Source organism: Hyperolius riggenbachi, chromosome 2 (genome assembly GCF_040937935.1).
Source record: "Hyperolius riggenbachi isolate aHypRig1 chromosome 2, aHypRig1.pri, whole genome shotgun sequence".
Lineage (NCBI taxonomy): Eukaryota > Metazoa > Chordata > Amphibia > Anura > Hyperoliidae > Hyperolius > Hyperolius riggenbachi.
In genome coordinates, this window is record NC_090647.1 from 254,180,469 (window position 1) to 254,200,063 (window position 19,595).

General features: G+C 44.2%; 2 protein-coding genes across 4 annotated transcripts in view; one reads left to right on the forward strand and one right to left on the reverse strand.

The window, feature by feature from the left end:
• Positions 1-7: 7 nt before the first annotated feature.
• Positions 8-17,645, reverse strand: TAF1D (TATA-box binding protein associated factor, RNA polymerase I subunit D). The gene is made up of 6 exons (XM_068268550.1): positions 17,365-17,645; positions 16,167-16,429; positions 14,764-15,112; positions 9,523-9,698; positions 2,609-2,654; positions 8-229 (listed from the first exon to the last, which is right to left on the reverse strand). Exons 2-6 carry the CDS (start codon positions 16,307-16,309, stop codon positions 125-127), a joined length of 819 nt encoding a protein of 272 aa, XP_068124651.1. The 5' UTR covers positions 16,310-16,429; positions 17,365-17,645; the 3' UTR covers positions 8-124.
• Positions 17,490-19,595, forward strand: part of C2H11orf54 (chromosome 2 C11orf54 homolog) — a 39,117-nt gene continuing 37,011 nt past the window's right edge. For 2 of the 3 annotated variants that reach the window (XM_068268546.1, XM_068268547.1), the window contains exon 1: positions 17,492-17,890. The gene's annotated coding sequence lies outside the window, so the exon portion shown is untranslated. Of the gene's footprint in view, positions 17,891-19,595 lie in introns of all 3 variants that reach the window. The other variant, XM_068268548.1, reaches the window with a different exon arrangement.

The window sequence follows — 19,595 nt, forward strand, 5'->3', positions numbered from 1 at the left end:
TATGAAGAATGTTTAGCTGTTGGTTACAAAACTGTCTTTATTGTCTGTAGGTAAGTATTCCACCAAATACACAAATCTGCACAAAAATATATAAATAAATTACAACCAGAAAACTCTTTATATTTTAATTGTCTTTTCTTGAACGGTGATTTTTTTTCTTGATTTTTCTTTTCATTTTCCATTTTTTCTTTTTAGGCACACTGCAGTTCAAAATGAAAGATTCTTTTTCCTGCAAAACAGAAAATAAGTTACCGTAATCAGAAACGAAGTCAAGAAAGGCAAGCAGCCCAGCCCGATGATACATAACATGGCATCAATCTGTAAATATGGTTTAGGATATTACTGTGAACCATGCCTGTTGCAGTCAGGGCTCAGACACGCTATATGCGTTTTTCTGAGAACTTTTTGGCCATCAGAGCTTTCTGAGAGCTTTTTGAAAAACGTTTTCATTGACTTACATTGCAATCGCTGTAAAATCGCACAATTTCTAAGTACATTACTAAACACTTAGAAGGGGATCATTCACACCTAGGGCATTTTGCGTTTTTTTTTTTTGAGCGCCGGCGTTTAAAAAAAAAAGAAAAAGAAAAATGGCTAGTGCAATGAATCCTTATGGGATTGTTCATATGAGTGTTTCGTCAGCCCTCTGCTCAGCAAAGCACTGCATGTGCCATTTTAGAGCAATTTTGTTACAATGGAAGGGATAAGAAAAGCGCAAAACGCTCACAAAACCACTTTGTGCCGTGAATACTTTTGAGCTTTTAAGAATAAATACATTGTATTTATTCTTTTTTCGGGTCAAATAGTTCACTTCCTGACTGACATCAGGAAGTAAAAAAACATATCGCTCTCACAAAACCGCAAAATGCAATTTTAGATGTGAACAAAGCCTCAGGCCTCTCAAAGGTCATTTTATTTACAAATGAAGCCAAGTGTCCTACAGCAAAAAAAAAAAAAAAAAAAATCCTTTACCTAAATCCCACTCTCCTGTTTAAAATTCATCTTAAAAGTGTAAGGGCTGGTTCACACAGGCATCTGCCTGGCTTTTGGCAGCGTCGCCATCGGGCTTTCAGCGGCTTTCCGTTGCGGTCTGCATTTTTCTTCCCCATAGGGGGACATAAGCCGCACCAGGTTAAACGCCCCAGAAAGCTAGCGTCCAGGGTTACCTCAAACACCAGAGAAAGTCGGGATCGGAATGCCACGTTTGCGCGAACGCTGGTAAAACCAGGTACAAACTCTACTATTCACTTGAATGGGAGCGTTTAACGGTGAGTACCGAACGCCGGTGGTAAACGCGGGGCAGACGCCCGTGTGAACTAGCCCTTATGCCTACTGCTACAAAATGGGTTGTTTAAACTTCTTGTGTACAATTTCCTCTAATAAAATACAAAAATCAAGCAAGGACTATGGGACCTACTTGCATTTGGCGGATATAAGGACCTAAGAAATATATATGTACAGTAGGTGGTCAATTTAACAAGTTGCAAAAAGTTATTCTTACAAGCAGCCAGTCAGAATACTTGTTCACCAAATGAACCGCTTTGCTGCCGTTTTCCTTGCTTCTATCTAGATAAAATTAACTGCTAAAGCCTTATACACATGCTAGTGGGGACTTGACAGAAGCGACCGATCAGGCCCATCTCGGCTGAGAATCTAGTGCGTACAGCCTCCCTGATATGTCACCTAAAGATCCAGAGTGATGGATCTTATGCGAGTAGGCTGTTCCCCTCCTTAGCCTTCCTGCTGGAAGCCACCACATCATGTCCTGCAGTGGTATCCCTCCTCACATATCCATAGAGACAGTACATGTCACTCGGGTACTGTATACCAGAGCCACTTGTCTGTACAGCGTTCCTTTCCTGTACTGTCACCCACGTGATCGAGCTCAATCCTGGTGGGGGACACTAATTGAAGGTGTGTATACAAAAACTGCACTGCACTGTAATTTATGTTCTTAGTGGACTTATCTTTTACCAAAACAGATTTTGAAGATTTAAAGCGGTATCGTCACTATAAAAATCAAATTTCAACAGCGACTGGTCTGAGTGTATTAAGTGAAAAAGATGCTAATCCTGCATTCAAAACTTTCAAAACGTTTTCTGCTGTTATGATTTGGAGTTATCACATACTTTAGGAGCACTGGCTCTTTAGTAGTCGGTGCCAAAGAATTGCATGCTGGGGGTTGTTTTTATCTATAATCTGTTCCTCCTCTTCCCTTTATTTCCCTGCCAGCTTCTTATCTGAAACCTGATCTCCTACTCACTTGTGTTTACCAGCAAGGCTGAGGTGACTCAGCGATTGGAGGAGACAAGAAAAAAAGTAAAGGGCAGAAATGACATCACAAGTTAGCCTTAACTGTGGGCAAAAGGCATGGCCCCCACCAGGAACAGAATTCTCATCATTTACGATATAACATTCACTAAAATCAAAACGTGGACAGTACAATACATGTGTTATGTAAGTAGATCAAGTATTTATCTACTTATATATGTGGGTTTTTTCCCTGGAATAGTATGGCTGATCCTACTGCTTTAAGTAAGCACATTTCATAGAGTAGTAGGTGCTATACTTCTTCAGGCTATACATTAATAAAAAATTGGAAACTCACAACTATCTTTGCATCCTGGTCTTCTGTTTCATGGTCATCATGATCTCTAAAATAAAAAATAAATAAACAATGTGTTTTAACAACTATACTATCATACTTCCAAACGATGACATGTTAAAGCCAGAGCTCAGTCTCCCATTTTTTACAGCAACGACAATGTGCTTGCTCAATGCTCTCATAGGACTCAAAGCACATAGTTTGTCTCAGTGATAAGTGGCTGGTAGGATTCTCAGTAATAAGTGGCTGGTAGGATTATGTTACAGAGGAAGCAAGCTACATTTTCATAAATACATGGCTAAACAGATAACCTTATCAACGACATTTAAAGACAACAGAAGTAAGAAGAATATGGAGGCTGCCATATCCATTTCCTTTTAAGCCTCATCGACACGGGTAGAGGCGGCTCGATTAGCCACCGGATCGCCTCTTCCGCGTCCCCACGCATGCCCGCGCGCGCCGGATTCGATTCCACGCTCGTCCCCACCGGCGCCGCTTATCTTCCGCTCAATTCCCTGCCATTGTCCCCTCGCAGGGAGCGAGCAGGGAATCGGCGGTGGGGAGATCCGTCCTGTCGGATCTTATCAATCGAGCTGCATCAGCGGCTCGATTGATAAGCCACATCGCCGCCTCATCTACGCGTGTAGATGAGGCTTAAAACAATACCAGCTGCTGATCTATTTAGCTGCAGTAGTGTCTGGATAACACCAGAAACCAGCATGCAGCTAATCTTGTCAGAAACATCTGATTTGCTGCATGCTTGCTCAGGGTCTCTGGCTAAAAGTATTAGAGGCAGAGGGTCAGCAGGACAGCCAGGCAACTAGTATTGCTTAAAAGGAAATAAATATGGCAGCCTCCAAATCCCTCTAGCTTCAGTTGTCCTTTAATGCCTCCAGAGATGTAGCTGTACTGATCGATTGTGGTAAAGAGTACCACAGGGGAGGGGCAGCATGACAGAAGGCTTTGGTTCCAAAGGTTTGTGGTAAATTCTGCGGATGACAAAGATATTAAATCCTGTTGATCTAGGGTTATGGAAAGGGGTGGTGCAACCTTCACAAAGCCAGGGCCTACATTGTATAAGGACTTGGAAGCTTCGTACGCCAGTCTTGAAGAGCATTGTCCATTTTGTGGGTAGCCAGTGGAGTGAGCAATGTGCCAGTGTTATGTGGCACTGGCTGGATTGTATTGGTTTGTTAACAGCTTGGCTGCAGGATTATGTTCCAAGGGCCCGTTTCCACTACTGCAGATTACGCAGCGTTTCCCCTTCTAAGTCACAGGGAGAAACGCTGCCTATTCAGTCAATAGCATGCCATCCAGATCGCATGCCAGTGCGATTCTGTACAGCATGCGATTGGAGGTGCGATTCTGGATAGCATGTAGCAGTTTTTTGTAGCACGCATCTGAATCTCTATAGCAATGCAAAACTCCTCTACACAAGGAGTTGGATGCGTGCTTGCATCACTGCAAGTGCCAGGCACGGAATACGCATGCCGGCACAGTGGAAAGCAGCCCTAATTGCAGTTAGTACAACCAAACAACATACAAGGACACCGCTATTTAGATTTGAGTTTGATGCCTGGTACACACAATAAGATGTTCTGGTAGATTTACTGCCAGATCGATTATTTCCAACTATCTAATCTGATTGCGATCGATTTTCCGATCAACTTTCCTTTCACTATATGGAAAATTGATCGGAAATCAGCTCGGACATGTTGGAAATAATGGATCTGGCAGTAACTCTCATTGTGTTTACCAGGCATGAGTTACTCATCCACTTAATTAGGTCAGCTAAGTAAGCTGAGATACAAGAGTGAATGATACAGTATAATACAGTGCTGCCCATAATTATTCACACCCCTGGCAAATTTTGACTTAAAATTACTTTTATTCAACCAGCAAGTAATTTTTTGATGGGAAATTACATAGGTGTCTCCCAGAAGATAAGACAATGTACAAGAGGAATTATTGTGGGGGAAAAAAAAAAAAAAAAAAACATTTATCAGCTTTTATTTACATTTAAATGCGTTATCAGGCAATTATTACTAAAATAAGTGCTACTTACCCGGGGCTTCGTCCAGCCCCAAGCTCCCAGCATGTCCCTCGCTGCAGCTCTCCCTGCAGCCGTTCGTTGCCTCTGCCTCCCGGTCCGCGCTGATGACGTCATGCCGACCCTGAGGTCGGCCTGTACTGCGCCTGCGTGAGCAGCGCTGTCAATCACCGCCACGTGGACCTGCGGCCTGCGCAGTACACTCCGGTCCACGTGGCGGTGATTGACAGCGCCGCTCACGCAGGCGCAGTACAGGCCGACCTCCGCCTGCGCAGTACACTCCGGTCCACGTGGCGGTGATTGACAGCACCGCTCACGCAGGCGCAGTACAGGCCGACATCCGGGTCGGCATGACGTCATCAGCGCGGACGGGAGGCAGAGGCAACAAACTGCTACGGGGAGAGCTGCGGCGAGGGACATGCTGGGAGCTTGGGGCTGGATGAAGCTCCGGGTAAGTAGCACTTATTTTAGTAATAATTGCCTGATAACTCCTTTAACCATTTCAGCCCGCTGGGATTTTTCACCTTATGCATCAGAGCAATTTTCACCTCCCATTCATTCGCTAATAACTTTAATCACTACTTATGACAATTTATTGATCTATATCTTGTTTTTTCCGCCACTAATTAGGCTTTCTTTGGGTGGTACATTTTGCTAAGAATATTTTTTTTATAAATGCATTTTAACAGGATTAATAGGAAAAAATGGAAAAAATTCATTATTTCTTAGTTTCGGCCATTATAGCTTTAAAATAATCCACGCTACCATAAAAAAAAACAAAAAACCTATGTATTGTATTTGCCCGTTTGTCTCGGTTATGACACCATTTAAATTTTGTCCCCATCACAATGTATGGCGCCAATATTTTATTTGGAAATAAAGGTGCATTTTTTTCCGTTTTGCGTCCATCACCATCTACAATCTTATAATAAAAAAAAAAATAAAAAAAAATTGTAGTATACCCCCTTCAAATGCATATTTAAAAAGTTCAGACCCTTAGTTAACTATTTGTTTTTGTTTTGTTTTTCCCATTAAAAATTTTATTTGGTTAATATTTTGGTGTGGGAAATAAACAGTTAATTTGTAATGTTATTATATGTGTAAATTCAATTGTAATGTAAAAAAATATGTAGAAGTAGTTTTACTATATGGATTTTTTTTTCCCCCTCCTTGTGCTTCTCGCTAAGCGGAAGCACAAGGGGGATGCGGAAATTTTTACGTACAGAAAGACTGAAGCCTCTTTTAAGAGCGCTTCGGTTTTTCTGCTGGGGACACGGATCACTGACCCCAGGGCTACCGGGGACACCACGGGGGCGCGCCACGAGCGCGGCACCGCAGCAGAGCAGCCGCCCGGACGTGAGCTTCACGTCCAGGCGGCAGAAATGGTTAAGCAAAAAGTGTCCAGTCCAAAATTATTCATACCCTTCACAAGCTGTCACAGTCTGTGGGAAAAGCCAAAGTTCTATACCATTCCAAATAGTCCAAGCTGTTCTAAAGCATCCTAATTACCCTGATTAATTGGGAACAGCTGTTTTAATCAACTCAACCGGTGAAAAACAGCCGCTCTCTGCAGTTGGTTTGTGGACAGTCATGGCTAAGACAAAGGAGCCCAGTGAGGACCTGAGGCTGCGCATTGTGGCTGCTCACAAACCAGGAAAGGGCTAAAAGGCCATTTCTAAATGTTTTCAAGCTCCAGTGGCTACAGTGCAAAGTATTAAAAAATACAAGATGTTTCACACTGTGGAAAATCTCAGAGGACATGGTCGGAAGCCAAAAGTGACACCTGTGCTGGCCAGGAGAATAGGGAGAGAGGTGAAAAAGAATCCAAGGATCACCACCAAGGTCATCCATATGTGCTCTGCTGGTGGCAATGTCTGAAGGCAGACAATCCAATGGACACTGCACACTGCTGGGTTCCACAGATGCAGACCAAGGAGGATGCCACTTCTCCAGATAAGGCACACTAAAGCTTGCTTGGCCATTGCAAATGCTCATCTAGACAAAGAAGAAAACTTCTAGTCCTGTGTTATGGTCAGATGAAACAAAAATTGAATTGTTTGGTCAAAATGATGTTTCCTTAATTTAGCATAAAAAAGGAGAAGCCTTCAACTTAAAAGAACACCATCCCTACTGTCAAACATGGTGGTGGGAGCCTAATGCTTTGGGGTAGTTTTTAGCCAATGGACCAGGGAACCTAATCCCAGTAAATGGCACCATGAAAAAAGAGCAATACATGAGGATTCTCAACGACAACATCAGGCAGTCTTCAGAGAAACTTGGCCTTGGGCAGCAGTGGACATTTCAGCATGACAATGGCCCAAAATACACAACAAAAATGGTGAAGAAATGGCTAGCAGACAACAACATTAATGTTTTGGAGTGGCCCAGCCAGAGTCCTGACTTGAATCCAATTGATAATTTGTGGAGGAAGCTAAAGATCAGGGTGATGGCAAAAAGGCACTCCAACCTGAAAGATTTGGAGCTCATTGCTATAGATGAATGGGCAAAAATACCTGTGGATACATGCAAAAAGCTGGTCTGCAATTATAGGAAGTGTTTGATTGCTGCAATAGCCAATAAAGGCTTTTATATTGATTATTGAGAAGGGTATTAATAATTTTGGACTGGACACTTTTTGCTCAAATGTAAACAAAAGCTGAGAAATGTTTTTGGTTTTTTTGTACATCATTTTATTATCATTTGGGAGACACCTATGTCATTTCCTGTCAAAAAATTACTTGCTGGTTGAATAAAAGTAACTAAGTCAAAATTTGTCAGGTGTGTGAATAATTATGGGCAGCACTGTACATTTGCACAAATTAACAATGCTATTTTGGGTTTTTTGGAGACTTCAGTCTCTTTACGCATCGCATGACTGTACATTTTGCAACAAATATATCGTAAATACCGGTCTGGTTTCTGGTTTGCTGCATATTTTAGCTCTTTATTGCCAGGGGGTGGTAGTTCCTTCTAAAACACATGGCAGATCATCTGGATCTTGTCTACCTTTTTCTTACTGCTGAGAGAGATTAACTCTTTGTGTCCAGCACTGCAAGTACTGTTCAGCAGTTCTTCCCATTTTGCCAGCATTTAACCCTCCCCAGACTGCTCAACCAGGATACTGTGGCACTGGTGTGCTTGTTAAAGCAATCAGTGACTGGAAGCAAGATAACTGTTGCTGTACACAGAACTGAGTATTATCCACTACTAACCATTTAATGTAATTTCAAGCAAAAGTGTAGATTATAAATTAGTAGTATTTTTGTTGCCAAATCTGAAATGTCACAATTTTAGCAGTGTTGCATTTATTGGTGAGAGCTCTCAGTTGCCCAGCCTCAACAGCCAGCAATGCTTGGTAAAATCGAAACCGTCAGCACTGGATTTTTGCAACCAATCAGCATTACATTTGCAAACTGTAGGAGAGAGTAACCAAGCAGCTTGGCGTGACTCGAACTTCCAAGGGGACTAAGAGAGACCGAACCCACAATGCACCGCTACTGAATATACAAATTATCCCTTTATGCCCCTGTAGCCAGGCTTGCATCACAAACCGCTGATGTATAGCACGCCTATAGCTTTAACTTTTACAGAGCCACATCCACACCTCGTGTCCGAAAAAGGCTGTCTGCATGTGGGGTTGATGTGGCTCAGTAAAATGTAAAGCTATAGGCGTGCTATACACCAGCAGTTCTGGATGTAAGCCTGGCTTCAGGGGCATAAAGAGCTAATTTGCATATTAAGTAGCAGTGCATTGTGGGTAACCACAGATGTTCACTTAAAGTTGAATTATTGCAAGTACCTTATGTTGAAGGCAAATCACACCAAGCAAACTATAAGAGGTATTCTACTTCTTATACATGCAGTCTACAGGGGATTGCTGGTCACAACTGGAGACAGGGACCCTTCTCATCGCTCTATATACAGTACAGTTCATTCTGCTCAGCAGAGATCAACATGCATGTCTGCACAGTATCTATGGTTTACTGTGGGGCCAAGATAAGGTAATAAACTAAGCACATCAGCAAAAAAGGCATTCACAGTAATTTTCAGTACATCTCCAAGCTTATCTTACTCTAAATACAATCAGACATATCAGCTCAGCTGATCACCATCATCAGGTGCACAGATACGCAATATCATGGGATCTGTGATCTAACATGGTCCCTAGTCTAAACAATTATTGTCTCAGCACTAGTATGAACTTCATGATAAAGGAGTTTGAGAGAAGACTTTCTGGAGACCAATGCCTCCATTGTACAAAGAGTACAGGTATATGCAAACAACAGACACAGCAAATGTGCTGTACAGTTCACTGATCACTGCAGCCAATACTTGGGAATCTACTCACTAAGGTTTATAACCAACTGACAGAAGAAGAAAATGTGGGTAACAAAAAAAAAAAAAAAAAAAAAAAAAACACACCTTTCAGTTCAGCAGTTTCCCATATTTACAAGAATTAAAAAAAAATAAGGCGTAGATAAGAGTACAATATAATGGATCAAACAAACTTGACCACCCTTTACCAGTATACCACAAAATAAAGCATAAAGTAAGGTGTAACATGCAAATGGTTTGTTACAATAACGAAATATGAAAAAAAAAATACTCATACTAGATGTTCACATGACATCATTACAAAGAATGTTCTTGGACACTGAAAACCTTGTGTGCGTACTTCACTATATACCGCATTGTAGTCAGCTATCGTTACAGCTAGGGAACAACATTAAAAAGACACCAGGTGGCAGCTTCTGTAATCCAAATAACACTGTCTGGCTTGGAGAAGTTCCCTTTTACACTCCATCAGCTGACGTTACAGTTCCAGAACACATATTGGAAATGTAGATATGTGCCTTGTGCAGCTTACCCAGACTCAGAAATAGGTGAAAGCGCTTCTTCCTCATCCAGGTATGTGAGTTTCCTTGTTTCAAGACCTTCTTCCTCTAAAGCTTCATCCACACACATATGTTTCAAGGATTTTTGCAAATGCCGTTCAAATTTAAGGTGTTTTATATGGTTAAGAAAACCTCCCAAAACAGATTGCTGCATAAAAAGGGTAAGATAGATTAAGTACACAATAAGACAGGTGTCTGCACTAATCAGAACAAAGTCAGAAGGGGTTTAAAGGGAACCAGAGAGGAAGCACCCTGGTGTATTTTACCATATATATCAGTAAGAACATTAGAGAAAATACTTACCATGCTCTCTATTTCATCCTCACTGCTAAAAGTGTTTGTTATCAGCTGTGATAAGAATCCTGGACTGAGCATTCAGTCTGGCTTTGCAGGGAATAATTATAGCTGAGTCATTATAGCAGAGCCACAAGGGGGCAGGCTTGGGCTTGAAAAGACACCAGAGAAGACAGACTCGCTATAATCTTTCCGTAGCAAAGCTAGACTGAGTGCTCAGTCGGGGATTCTTATCGGAGGTGATAACAGTCAGATTAAACAGAGAACAATGAAACAAAGAGCAGATTAGGTGTTTACTGTCATGTTCCCACTGATTTATAAGGTAAAATACTAGAGGGTGCTTCATCTCTGGTTCTCTTTAAGACTTTAGTCATGGTTAAAGAGGAACTCCAGCCTAAACAAACATGGTGTCATTAACTTACATTAGTTATGTTAATTAAAATAGATAGGTAATATAATCTCTTACACACCCTGTTTTAAAAGAACAGGCAAATGTTTGATTTCATGATGGCAGCCATATTTTTGGTTGAAAGGAGGTGACAGGGAGCATGAGACACAGTTCCAACTGTCCTGTGTTTGTGCAGCAGAAAACAATTGAGGACATACAGGAGTGTGTGTGTGGGGGGGGGCAGAAATGAACTAGTAATGGTTGCCTGGGAACTCCCAGATCTGTGTGTGGGATAAGAGGGAGCGATCAGACCAGAGTTGGGATAGTGGCGAATGCAGGCACTGATGCACAGTGTAAAACTGTAAAGAGACATGTGGAGACAAAGAGCGCACCGCGTATTACCCTTGGTGCCAGTTGTAACCCCTGCTATGAATGGTCTCCCCAATACAAAATGCTGGCTAACCTATATGAGAAGCTGAAAGGCTTAGTCACTGTTTGAGCTGGAGACATAGCCTTCCAAAGGCCGATCTTTCTCAGTGATGTCACCGAGTTCCTGGCTACCCCCCCCCCCCCCCCCCCCACCTCAGGCTCAGAGGATCCCCGGAAGGACTTGTGTATTACATGCAGTCAAAGATGCGGTGCAAGCATAGGTCTATTGACTATATGCTGCACCATATGCGTCGCATTACATGGCATCTTTTCATCACCGCTGCAATCCTATTTTTAGCAACAGCTATAGTTTGAAGAGAATTCTCAGACTATTGTGTCAGCAACGCAAAAGTCTAGTGTGTGTACAAGGCTTTTTTTTTGTTTTGTTTAATGGAGCCCACAGTGCTGACAATGAATATTGAGTTGACTGGTTCACTGGAAAGATCAGCGTGCTTCAATGGTTGCGTTAGGTGGTGAGATTTTTGGTACAAGTTCAGTTATTACTTGTATACCTCAGAAGGGCACTACCATGGCTGCCAAGGATATCAAATTATATTTTTCTAATTAAATATTCTTTGAAAATGCACATTATTTTCTAAGTTATGAAAACAATGCAACAATGTAATTAAAGAGGAACTGTAACCAAAATAACAATGAATAGAATAACATTATTTATTTTACAATATTTATAAATGATTTAGTCAGTTTTTGACCATTGAAAAATCTTTCCTCACCCTCATTTACATTCTGAAATTAACCACTGGTGGTGACATCTTTAGTTCTAGAGCCAGTACATCTAGTCTCCCAGAATGCTCAGGGTGGGGAAATAATTTACTACTATACATTCTACTATATGTCATTACAGTTCCTTTTAAAGCAATACTATAACTAGGTTTTAAAGCATACCTAAAGGGAAAAATAGTAAAACCCTAAAATGTAGATACCTTAATAGTGGAAAGCCTCTGGATAGTCCAGAGGTTTTCTTAATCCTCCTGCAGCCCACCTTTCTCTCTAAACGTAGTCTACAAAAACTTATTGTACAGTATATGCAGGGCCGGATTTGTACCTTCTACCGCCCAAGGCCCACTGTCACCAGCCTCCCCCCCCCCCCCCCACCACCACCACAACAGCATCTCAACTCCCCAATTTTTCACCAATTAAAAAGTCTTCAAGTGAACCTGGCACAAAAAAAAAAAAAATCTTTCCTTAATAGATCCTTCCCATGCCCATTGTTACTGCACTGAGACCCTCTGAACATATTCAGAACCCACACAGCTGTCTGGGACCCTCTTTTTCCTTGTGCCTGCACTCCCATCTGAGTACAACCGTACTGGGTCTGCGTGAGCATGGTCCGCACATGCCCAGTAGCTTGAAGCCTTTCGTGCTTGTCTGTTTCCTCTGTGCAGAAGTGACTTTGTGCTAATGGGAATGTGAGGACCATACTCGTGCATGCCTAGTACAGTTACACTTGTACATAGGAGTGCAGCCACAAGAAAAAATAGGGTCATGGGCAGCAATGGGGGATAAGAACGTTCATGACTTTGACACCCCAATATAGGTAGCTAGATCCTGTTTACCCTTTTAGTATAGGTAGACAGGTGCACCTCCCCCCTTAGTGTAGGTAGTCAGATGCTGACACCCCCCTTCCTTTCCCCCAGTACAGGTAGCCTGATGCTGTTCCCTGATGCCCCCAAATTAGTTTTGGTAGTCAGATGGTGCCCCCTCCCCCATGGTATAGGTAGCCTGATGATGTCCCGTCACCCCCATTAGTATAGGTAGTCAGATGCTTACCCCCTTGGCCCCTACCCCTTAGTATAGGTGATGCTGAGTCCCCCCCCCCCTTTGTATAGGAAGTCAGATGCTTTATCCTCCTCACCCCCCCCCCCCCCCCCCCAGTATAGGTAGTCAGATCACTGGGCTGCTTGCCCTCCCTCAGTATAGGCAGCTAGTTGCTGTCCCGTGTCACCCACCACTTGCAGAGGAAGGAGCTGCCTGGCACGGATGTCCTCTTCTAGTTGACCCCCGGCCCACCCCCATTCCGAAGCAGAATCACTCACCTCTCACCAGGCTTCCAGCGCTGAGGCTTCCTCTGTCAGCTGCCGCCGTGCATTGCTCTCTCCTGCTGGCGACTCCCCTGCATGTGACTCTCGCCGGTAACATGCCAGCAAGTCACATGTGAGGGAGACGCCAGCAGGAGAAAGTGAAGCACGCCGGCGGCTGACAGAGCAGTGACAGAGGACTCATCGGCGCTGGAAGCCTTGTGAGAGCTGAGCGATTCTGCATTCGCTCTCCAAGGAAGGAAGGGGGGCGGATCGGTTTGTTGGCGGCAGCTGAGCTGATTGATCCAGCCGCTGCCCGCCTCAGGAAGCCGCTCGGCGCTGCCCAGGTCTCCAGAAGAGAGCCTGCATGCAGCCTACTACTGGCAGCTGCAGTAGTGAAGGGGCGGCTCAGGACTTCGCAGAGCGGTTCTCGGAGCTGGTGACAAGTGTAGTCAACTTGTCACCACTTGCCGCCCCACATTTGCTGGTAAATTCTGGCGCCCTAGGAACCAGCCTTGGGGGCCTTCTCACAAATCCGGCCCTGAGTATATGGTTCTCATGGCTGTGTACGAATGCACTCAGACTGGGCATATATATGTAGTATAACTAAACAGCTTTTACATGGATTTTCTCCTCCGTGCACAAGCGGCTTCGTTCTACTAGGCATGCACGGACATCACTCACACATGCCGAGTCCAAATGCACTCGAAAGTGGCCAGGAGTGCAGGCAAAAGAAGAAGAGCATCCTATGGAGGAAAGGAAGGCTCAACTCTGAAGGCTTGTCACTACTGAGCTATCTGAATTTTACCTCCTCCGCCGGCATTACAGGTTTGTTTTAAGGCATCATAAGCCACTAGCACAGGGGTCTCAAACTCGCGGCCCGCGGGCCATTTGCGGCCCTCGATACAATATTTTGTGGCCCTCGCCGGCGAAAGCTTCCTTATAGTTCACTTCAGTGCTCCCAAGTAATCCGCCGCTAATCAAGGGCTGCAGAGCCCCCAAATTGCCCGGGGGGCAATCCGCTGGCATTTCCTGGAAGGGGCAAAGCTTTCAGCTTCAGCTCTGCCCCTCCTGACATCAATCGCCGCACGGATCGCCGCCTCTCCCCGCCCCTCTCTGTGAAGGAAGAGTGAGAGGGGCGGGCAGAGGCGGCGATGCACCGCAATTGTGAAATTCCTTATGCGGCCCAGCCTCATCCTGACTTTGCCTCCTGCGGCCCCCCAGGTAAATTGAGTTTGAGACCCCTGCACTAGCATGATGTTTTCCACCAATTTACAACCCATTACGTCAACATTTGGAATAGGAAAATATTAAATCAGTGGTTCTTCGCACTTCAAAGGCAGATACGGTAGAGTTAGTCAACTGAACACTGAGAGGACTATGTGATGGGGGGTGACCAATGACTGGATGGACAGAGTAATGTGTGTACATTGCTCTGATGTCCCTGTTCAGATGATAACAACAACCAATTTTCCAGAAAACTGCCTATGGACCTCTAATGTGTACTGAGGTTTACCTTAGGTCCTCCTGGCCTAGCATTAATAAGATAACAAGTGATCTTCAATAAGCGAGCCTAGGTGACCATACCATACTATACATGACCTAGGTCATGTTTGACCATAGAAAGTTAGTTAATTATTTTAGGTTGTGTGACCTTAGGTGCATGCAAACAGCCGCAAAGAGCTTTCTGGATTAAAAAAAAACAAAACACAAAATCTCAGGTTCTGAATGTATGAAAAAGTGTATGTGTGCATTTGACAGCTACTACATTACCACTAGTTCACTTACCTTTTAACAACTTATACTATGGTCTAATATAACCCAGGTGAGATGATGCAAACTGTGTGTGCAAATTTATGCAGATTTAAAACAGACCAATCAAATCACACAAAGGTAGAACTCGATTGGTCCATGTTCAAGCTGCACAAATGTGCATAATCCTGCATCAACGGAATTATTTGCATCTCATCAACCATCACTACTCCCTAACAGCACACAATTGTTAATAAATCTAAGCCAGTTTTTACAGGAAGACCAGACCCTTAATTTACATGTAGTCTTACCTCATAGGCAAAACACAATTTTAATGGCAAGTACTTGCTAGATGTGAAAGGGAATCCAATTCCTCGGTGAAGCAATCGTCTTCTCCTTTCTTTACGTGGAACAGAATAACAGGGTTTCCTTTGTTTTGGCCCCTGCGGTATACGCGTCTCCTTTTTCTTTGGCTTTTTCCTTTTCTTTCTAAAGTGATTATCAAAAATCTCTTTCAAGCTGAGCTTTTTGGGTGGAAGCTCATAGTCAGAAGAGTCATCGGAGGTTATATTCTGAAGTAGTGCTGAGTTCTGCCCCCTCTGGTTTTCTCTTTTACGTATAGTCCTTGTGGGTGTGTAGTCAGTATGATCCTGGAACAAACTGATAGAAAAAAAAAAGAAAGAGAATGTAATATGTGTATAATAAGTTTTACTGTTTGTTCTGGATAGAACTGTTTATTTCGAATCTGGAGTAAATAAAAAGGAAATAATAATTAAAAGCACAGGTATACATAAACTCTGCTGTGACTGTATTAGTTCAGTCACGGGAATGGAAAGGCCAGTATGATGTATTAGGCACACTGTTGTGTTGTGCTTATTGAGAATAATCTATAACGATGACTGGTCTCCAGAGACTTCAGTGGTGGCATGCTTGGACAAGGGCAGCGACTCATGAAGAAAAGATTGGAATTTTTAGAATTAAAGCGGACCTGAACTCAAAACTTCCTGTCTGCTCTAAAAGATATGCAACAGCATAATAACCTTTAAAGGAAAAAAACATTTCTTTGTTACACCTGATACACTGCAGATTTATTGCAGGATTTGTATCTACTTCCTGCTTTCATGGAAGCAGACATATTGTTAACATCCTGTGCTTTCAAATTAGCCTCTCTGCCATGACAGTCAGCTGACACCGCTGAGGAATCAAGTTATAACTTGTGATTAGACAGGCTAAACTCTCTAAATACATTCAGGGTGCATTTCTCCATTTTCCGTCTGTCCTGTGCAAGAGTTTGGGTACACTTTAAAGGCTAACTTTGGTGATACTAGGCCGAATTATATCACAGCCCCATTCAATTCTACCCTAATGTCCATAGCACTAACCATTTTCGACAATCCTAGCTGCCAAAATTTTTGCTACATTCCCATCTACATTGGAGCTGTCAAAGTTAAACTATCTAGTGCGGAATAATTCACCAAGAACCTTGTAAATGCAAAGGGGATCCTCACCCCCTCATGCTAGCAGGAGGTTTGACTGAAGGCAAAACAAAAATAACTACTGTTAAGGGGTTAGGACACCTACTGGTCATTTCTTCAGTGGACAAGCAACATTATCGGTTTTACAACCATGCTTGTGCAGTATGCTGCTTGCAGAATGAAAAGTATGCAGAATTAATAGTGCACTGTACACAGTGTAGAATACACATATGCCTTACCTGTTATCATCCTGACTTGAAGTGGCTGTTTTATGTGACATAGCATCCCCTTCTCCATCATGTTCTGAATCCGCTTGATCACTAAATAGGTCTTGGCTTTGAGGAAAATCCATGCTAGAACTACCAGGACTGTTTCCTTCCATTTATGCAATATGTCTCTCTTTAAAGTTCAAATATGTATTCCTCCTGAATAAGCAATATTGCCAGGAAACCTCTTCAAGCAGCAAATTACACTTTTTACATGGTCAGCTTCATAAATCACTCTGTTCAAAAGACAAAAACAAGGCACCACAACATTTTAATAGATCGGAAAACCGTTTTCACTGCTGTCTGGTAGAGACTCTACCTGTTTTGTTGTTAGAGATAAATGAGTTGCAAACATCCCAACTTTCCATATAAATAGTATTTAGCTTTAAATTGCACCAAACTCAGCTGCTGAATTTCACTGGCTCAGTATCAATTTGCATGCAAACTCTGTGCAGACTGGTGAGTGCACAATCTCCAGCTCTGCATATATGTGGGGTGGGGGTAATACTGGGCTGCTAATACTGGGGGCAATACTGGCTATCTATGGCAGGGAGAGTGCTGTTAATACTAGGGGCACATGTAAGCTATATATGGTGGGGAGGGGACAGCTAATACTGAGGGGCCCTCAGTATTAGCTGTCCCCTCCCCACCATATATAGCCACATGTGCCCTCAGTGAGGGCACATGTGGCTATATATGGTGGGGGAGGGGCTGCTATTACTGGTGGCACATGTGGCTATATATGGTGGGAGGGGGCTGCTAATACTGGTGGCACATGTGGCTATATATGGTGGGAGGGGGCTGCTAATACTGGTGGCACATGTGGCTATCTATGGTGGGGAGGGGGCTGCTAATACTGGGGGCACATGTGGCTATATATGGTGGGGAGGGAGCTGCTAATACTGGGGGCACATGTGGCTATATATGGTGGGGAGGGGGCTGCTAATACTGGGGGCACATGTACCTATCTATGATGGGAAGGGGACTGCTAATTCTGTGCGGACTTCAGGCTATCTATGGTGTAGAGGAGACTGTTGATACTGTAGGCACATCAGATCTAGGATGATCTGGAGGGAGAGAAGTGCTAGGGATAACTCTGCCCAGCAGTACAGAGAAGGCTGACTACTACTAGTGAAGGGGAGAGAGAGAGCGTGTCGTGACACTCACTCACCTCTCACTTCTTCCATCGTAGGTCCAGTCTCCGCCTGTAACACTCAGTGACCAATGCTGTGCCGAGGGAGTCACTGGCAAACGTAAAGACCTCCCTGGGAGGCGGTGCTTCGTGGTTTAGGGGTGGAGCCTCGCATGTCCTACAACCGGCGCCTTGTGGAAGAAGGATGGGACGCAGAAGAAAAAGGGCGGGACATTCTAAAAGCCTTCCTGCCCCCTGGACTACAGTATAAACTTTTTATCGTGGGGTGTTTAAAATGACAGTCGCTCCCGGACATTATATTGCTGCACAAACAGGGCCGTCAGCGCGCATGCTCACTGATGTGATCATTGGACTGGGGAAGGAAATAAATGACTGTCTCGCCATATCCTGTGACCTGTCCCTCGTTTGGAGCCATTTTCTTGTGGACAACGGAGTTCAGTTTGGACTTTTGGTCGTCGGAAATGGAAACATAAATGCAAAATATTACGGACACTTTGTAACTTTGTTTACGTCGCATTATATTTGCCAGAAGCAGATTGCTCAGGTGGGTTCTGTGAACTAGTAATAACTATGCGGGTATTACAGCAGGTCTGATTGAAGTGGCTTTGATCTCACCCATTTTACAAATAAAAAAAACAAAAATAGAAATTTGCATTCTTTTACTAAAATCAAGTATGCATTCCGGTTGGATTGAGCATATGAGGTTTCCCACAGAGCCACACCAATCCAACAGGCATACAAAGCTTGCTGCGCAATCTGTAACTCATTTTATGAACGTGCTATTATATGATTATTAACATTTATTACATAGCTCTCAACTGTCCCTCTTTTGGAGGGACAGTCCCTCTTTGGGAGCCCTGTCCCTCTCTCCTCCACATTTGTCCCTCTTTCAGGACTTTGCCCCTCTTTCTATGTAAATATATATATTTCTCTACTAAAAAATGTGTTTGACTCTAAACTGAGTGGAAGTGGATCAGGTAGCCGCCAAAACCGCAGCTCCTGTGGGCCACAATGGCCCACTTTCGTGACCCCTGGGTTATGACATTGGAATGGGAGATTCATTCTCTCATTCACAGCGTGCATGGAGCCGGGCAGTGGCGTAGCAATAGGGGGTGCAGAGGTTGCGACCGCATCGGGGCCCTTGGGCCAGAAGGGCCCTCCCTCAACTGCAGTATTAGCTCTCTATTGGTCCTGTGCTCATAATAATCACTTCTATAGATACTTTGAATAGTGGTTATCATTAACAGACTGTTTCCCATCCCCTTCTTGCACCTCTGACACTGTAGTTGCCATTGGCAGGTTTTGGTGCGCCATATCAATTGTTATGTATAGAGTGCTTGGGGGGCCCCATTGTAAAACTTGCATTGGGGCCCACAGCTCCTTAGCTACGCTACTGGAGGCGGGGGAGCGGCAGGGGTCACGGCCAGGGAGAGAGACTGTATTGCATTGTTCAACATGAAGACCATGGTGTGGGGAAAAATTACTTGATGTAAACTGTGGTGGTAAAAGATGAAGAGTGAGAGTGGGTGAATCGGGGGTGGAGGAGAGGGAGAGTGTTACAATAGTCCAGATGAGATATTATAAGAGCATGTATTAACAACAGGGCCGGCCCGCCCATGAGGCGGGGTGAAACTTTTGCCTCAGGCGGCACTTCTGGGGGGGGAGGGGGGCGGCACCCGCTCGTCCATGGGTGTGGGGGCCGCCCGAGCTGGAGGGGATAGCGGGCAAGAAGAGGGTATTGGACCTAGAGGGGGGTCGGACCCCTCCCTCGCCTGGGTCCCCTGTCCTCCACTCCCCTCCAGCTTTAAAAAGTTAAGTTGCTGCAGCTAGCTATTGTAAGAGGCAACGGGCGGGGATCACTCACCTCTTCCTCGTTCCAGCGTGCGCTCCACTGACGTCACTTCCTGCTACGCCACGCGTAGCAGGAAGTGATGTCAGTGGAGCAGGAAGTGGCGGCAAAAGTCTAGGGCCGGGCCTGATTAACAACATTTTAGTAGTGTGAGTGAGAAGATGAGAACCCTGCAGGAATGCCCCTGGTGGGCTTTTTGAACAGGGAATCCCTCTCCCACATGTTTACCTACAAAATAGCAACACATATTGTCGCTAATTTTGGGGGGCTATAGTGCTGGTGGGGGGGGGGGGGGGTAGAGATCAGCAATGGGGGGAGGCAGAGGCTGTCATAAGGCAGAGAACATGCCTCTGTGTCCCATCTGCCCCCCCCCCCCCAAAAAAAAACCACCTCGGGTTCT

Excerpts from the sequence above, each read along its gene's own strand:
- TAF1D (XM_068268550.1), bottom strand. The coding sequence starts at position 16,309 with ATGGAAGGAAACAGTCCTGGTAGTTCTAGCATGGATTTTCCTCAAAGC. Across the intron at positions 9,699-14,763 it reads AATTGTGTTTTGCCTATGAG|CAATCTGTTTTGGGAGGTTT; the intron begins GTAAGACTACAT and ends CTTTTTATGCAG. Across the intron at positions 230-2,608 it reads ACCAGGATGCAAAGATAGTT|GAAAAAGAATCTTTCATTTT; the intron begins GTGAGTTTCCAA and ends TCTGTTTTGCAG.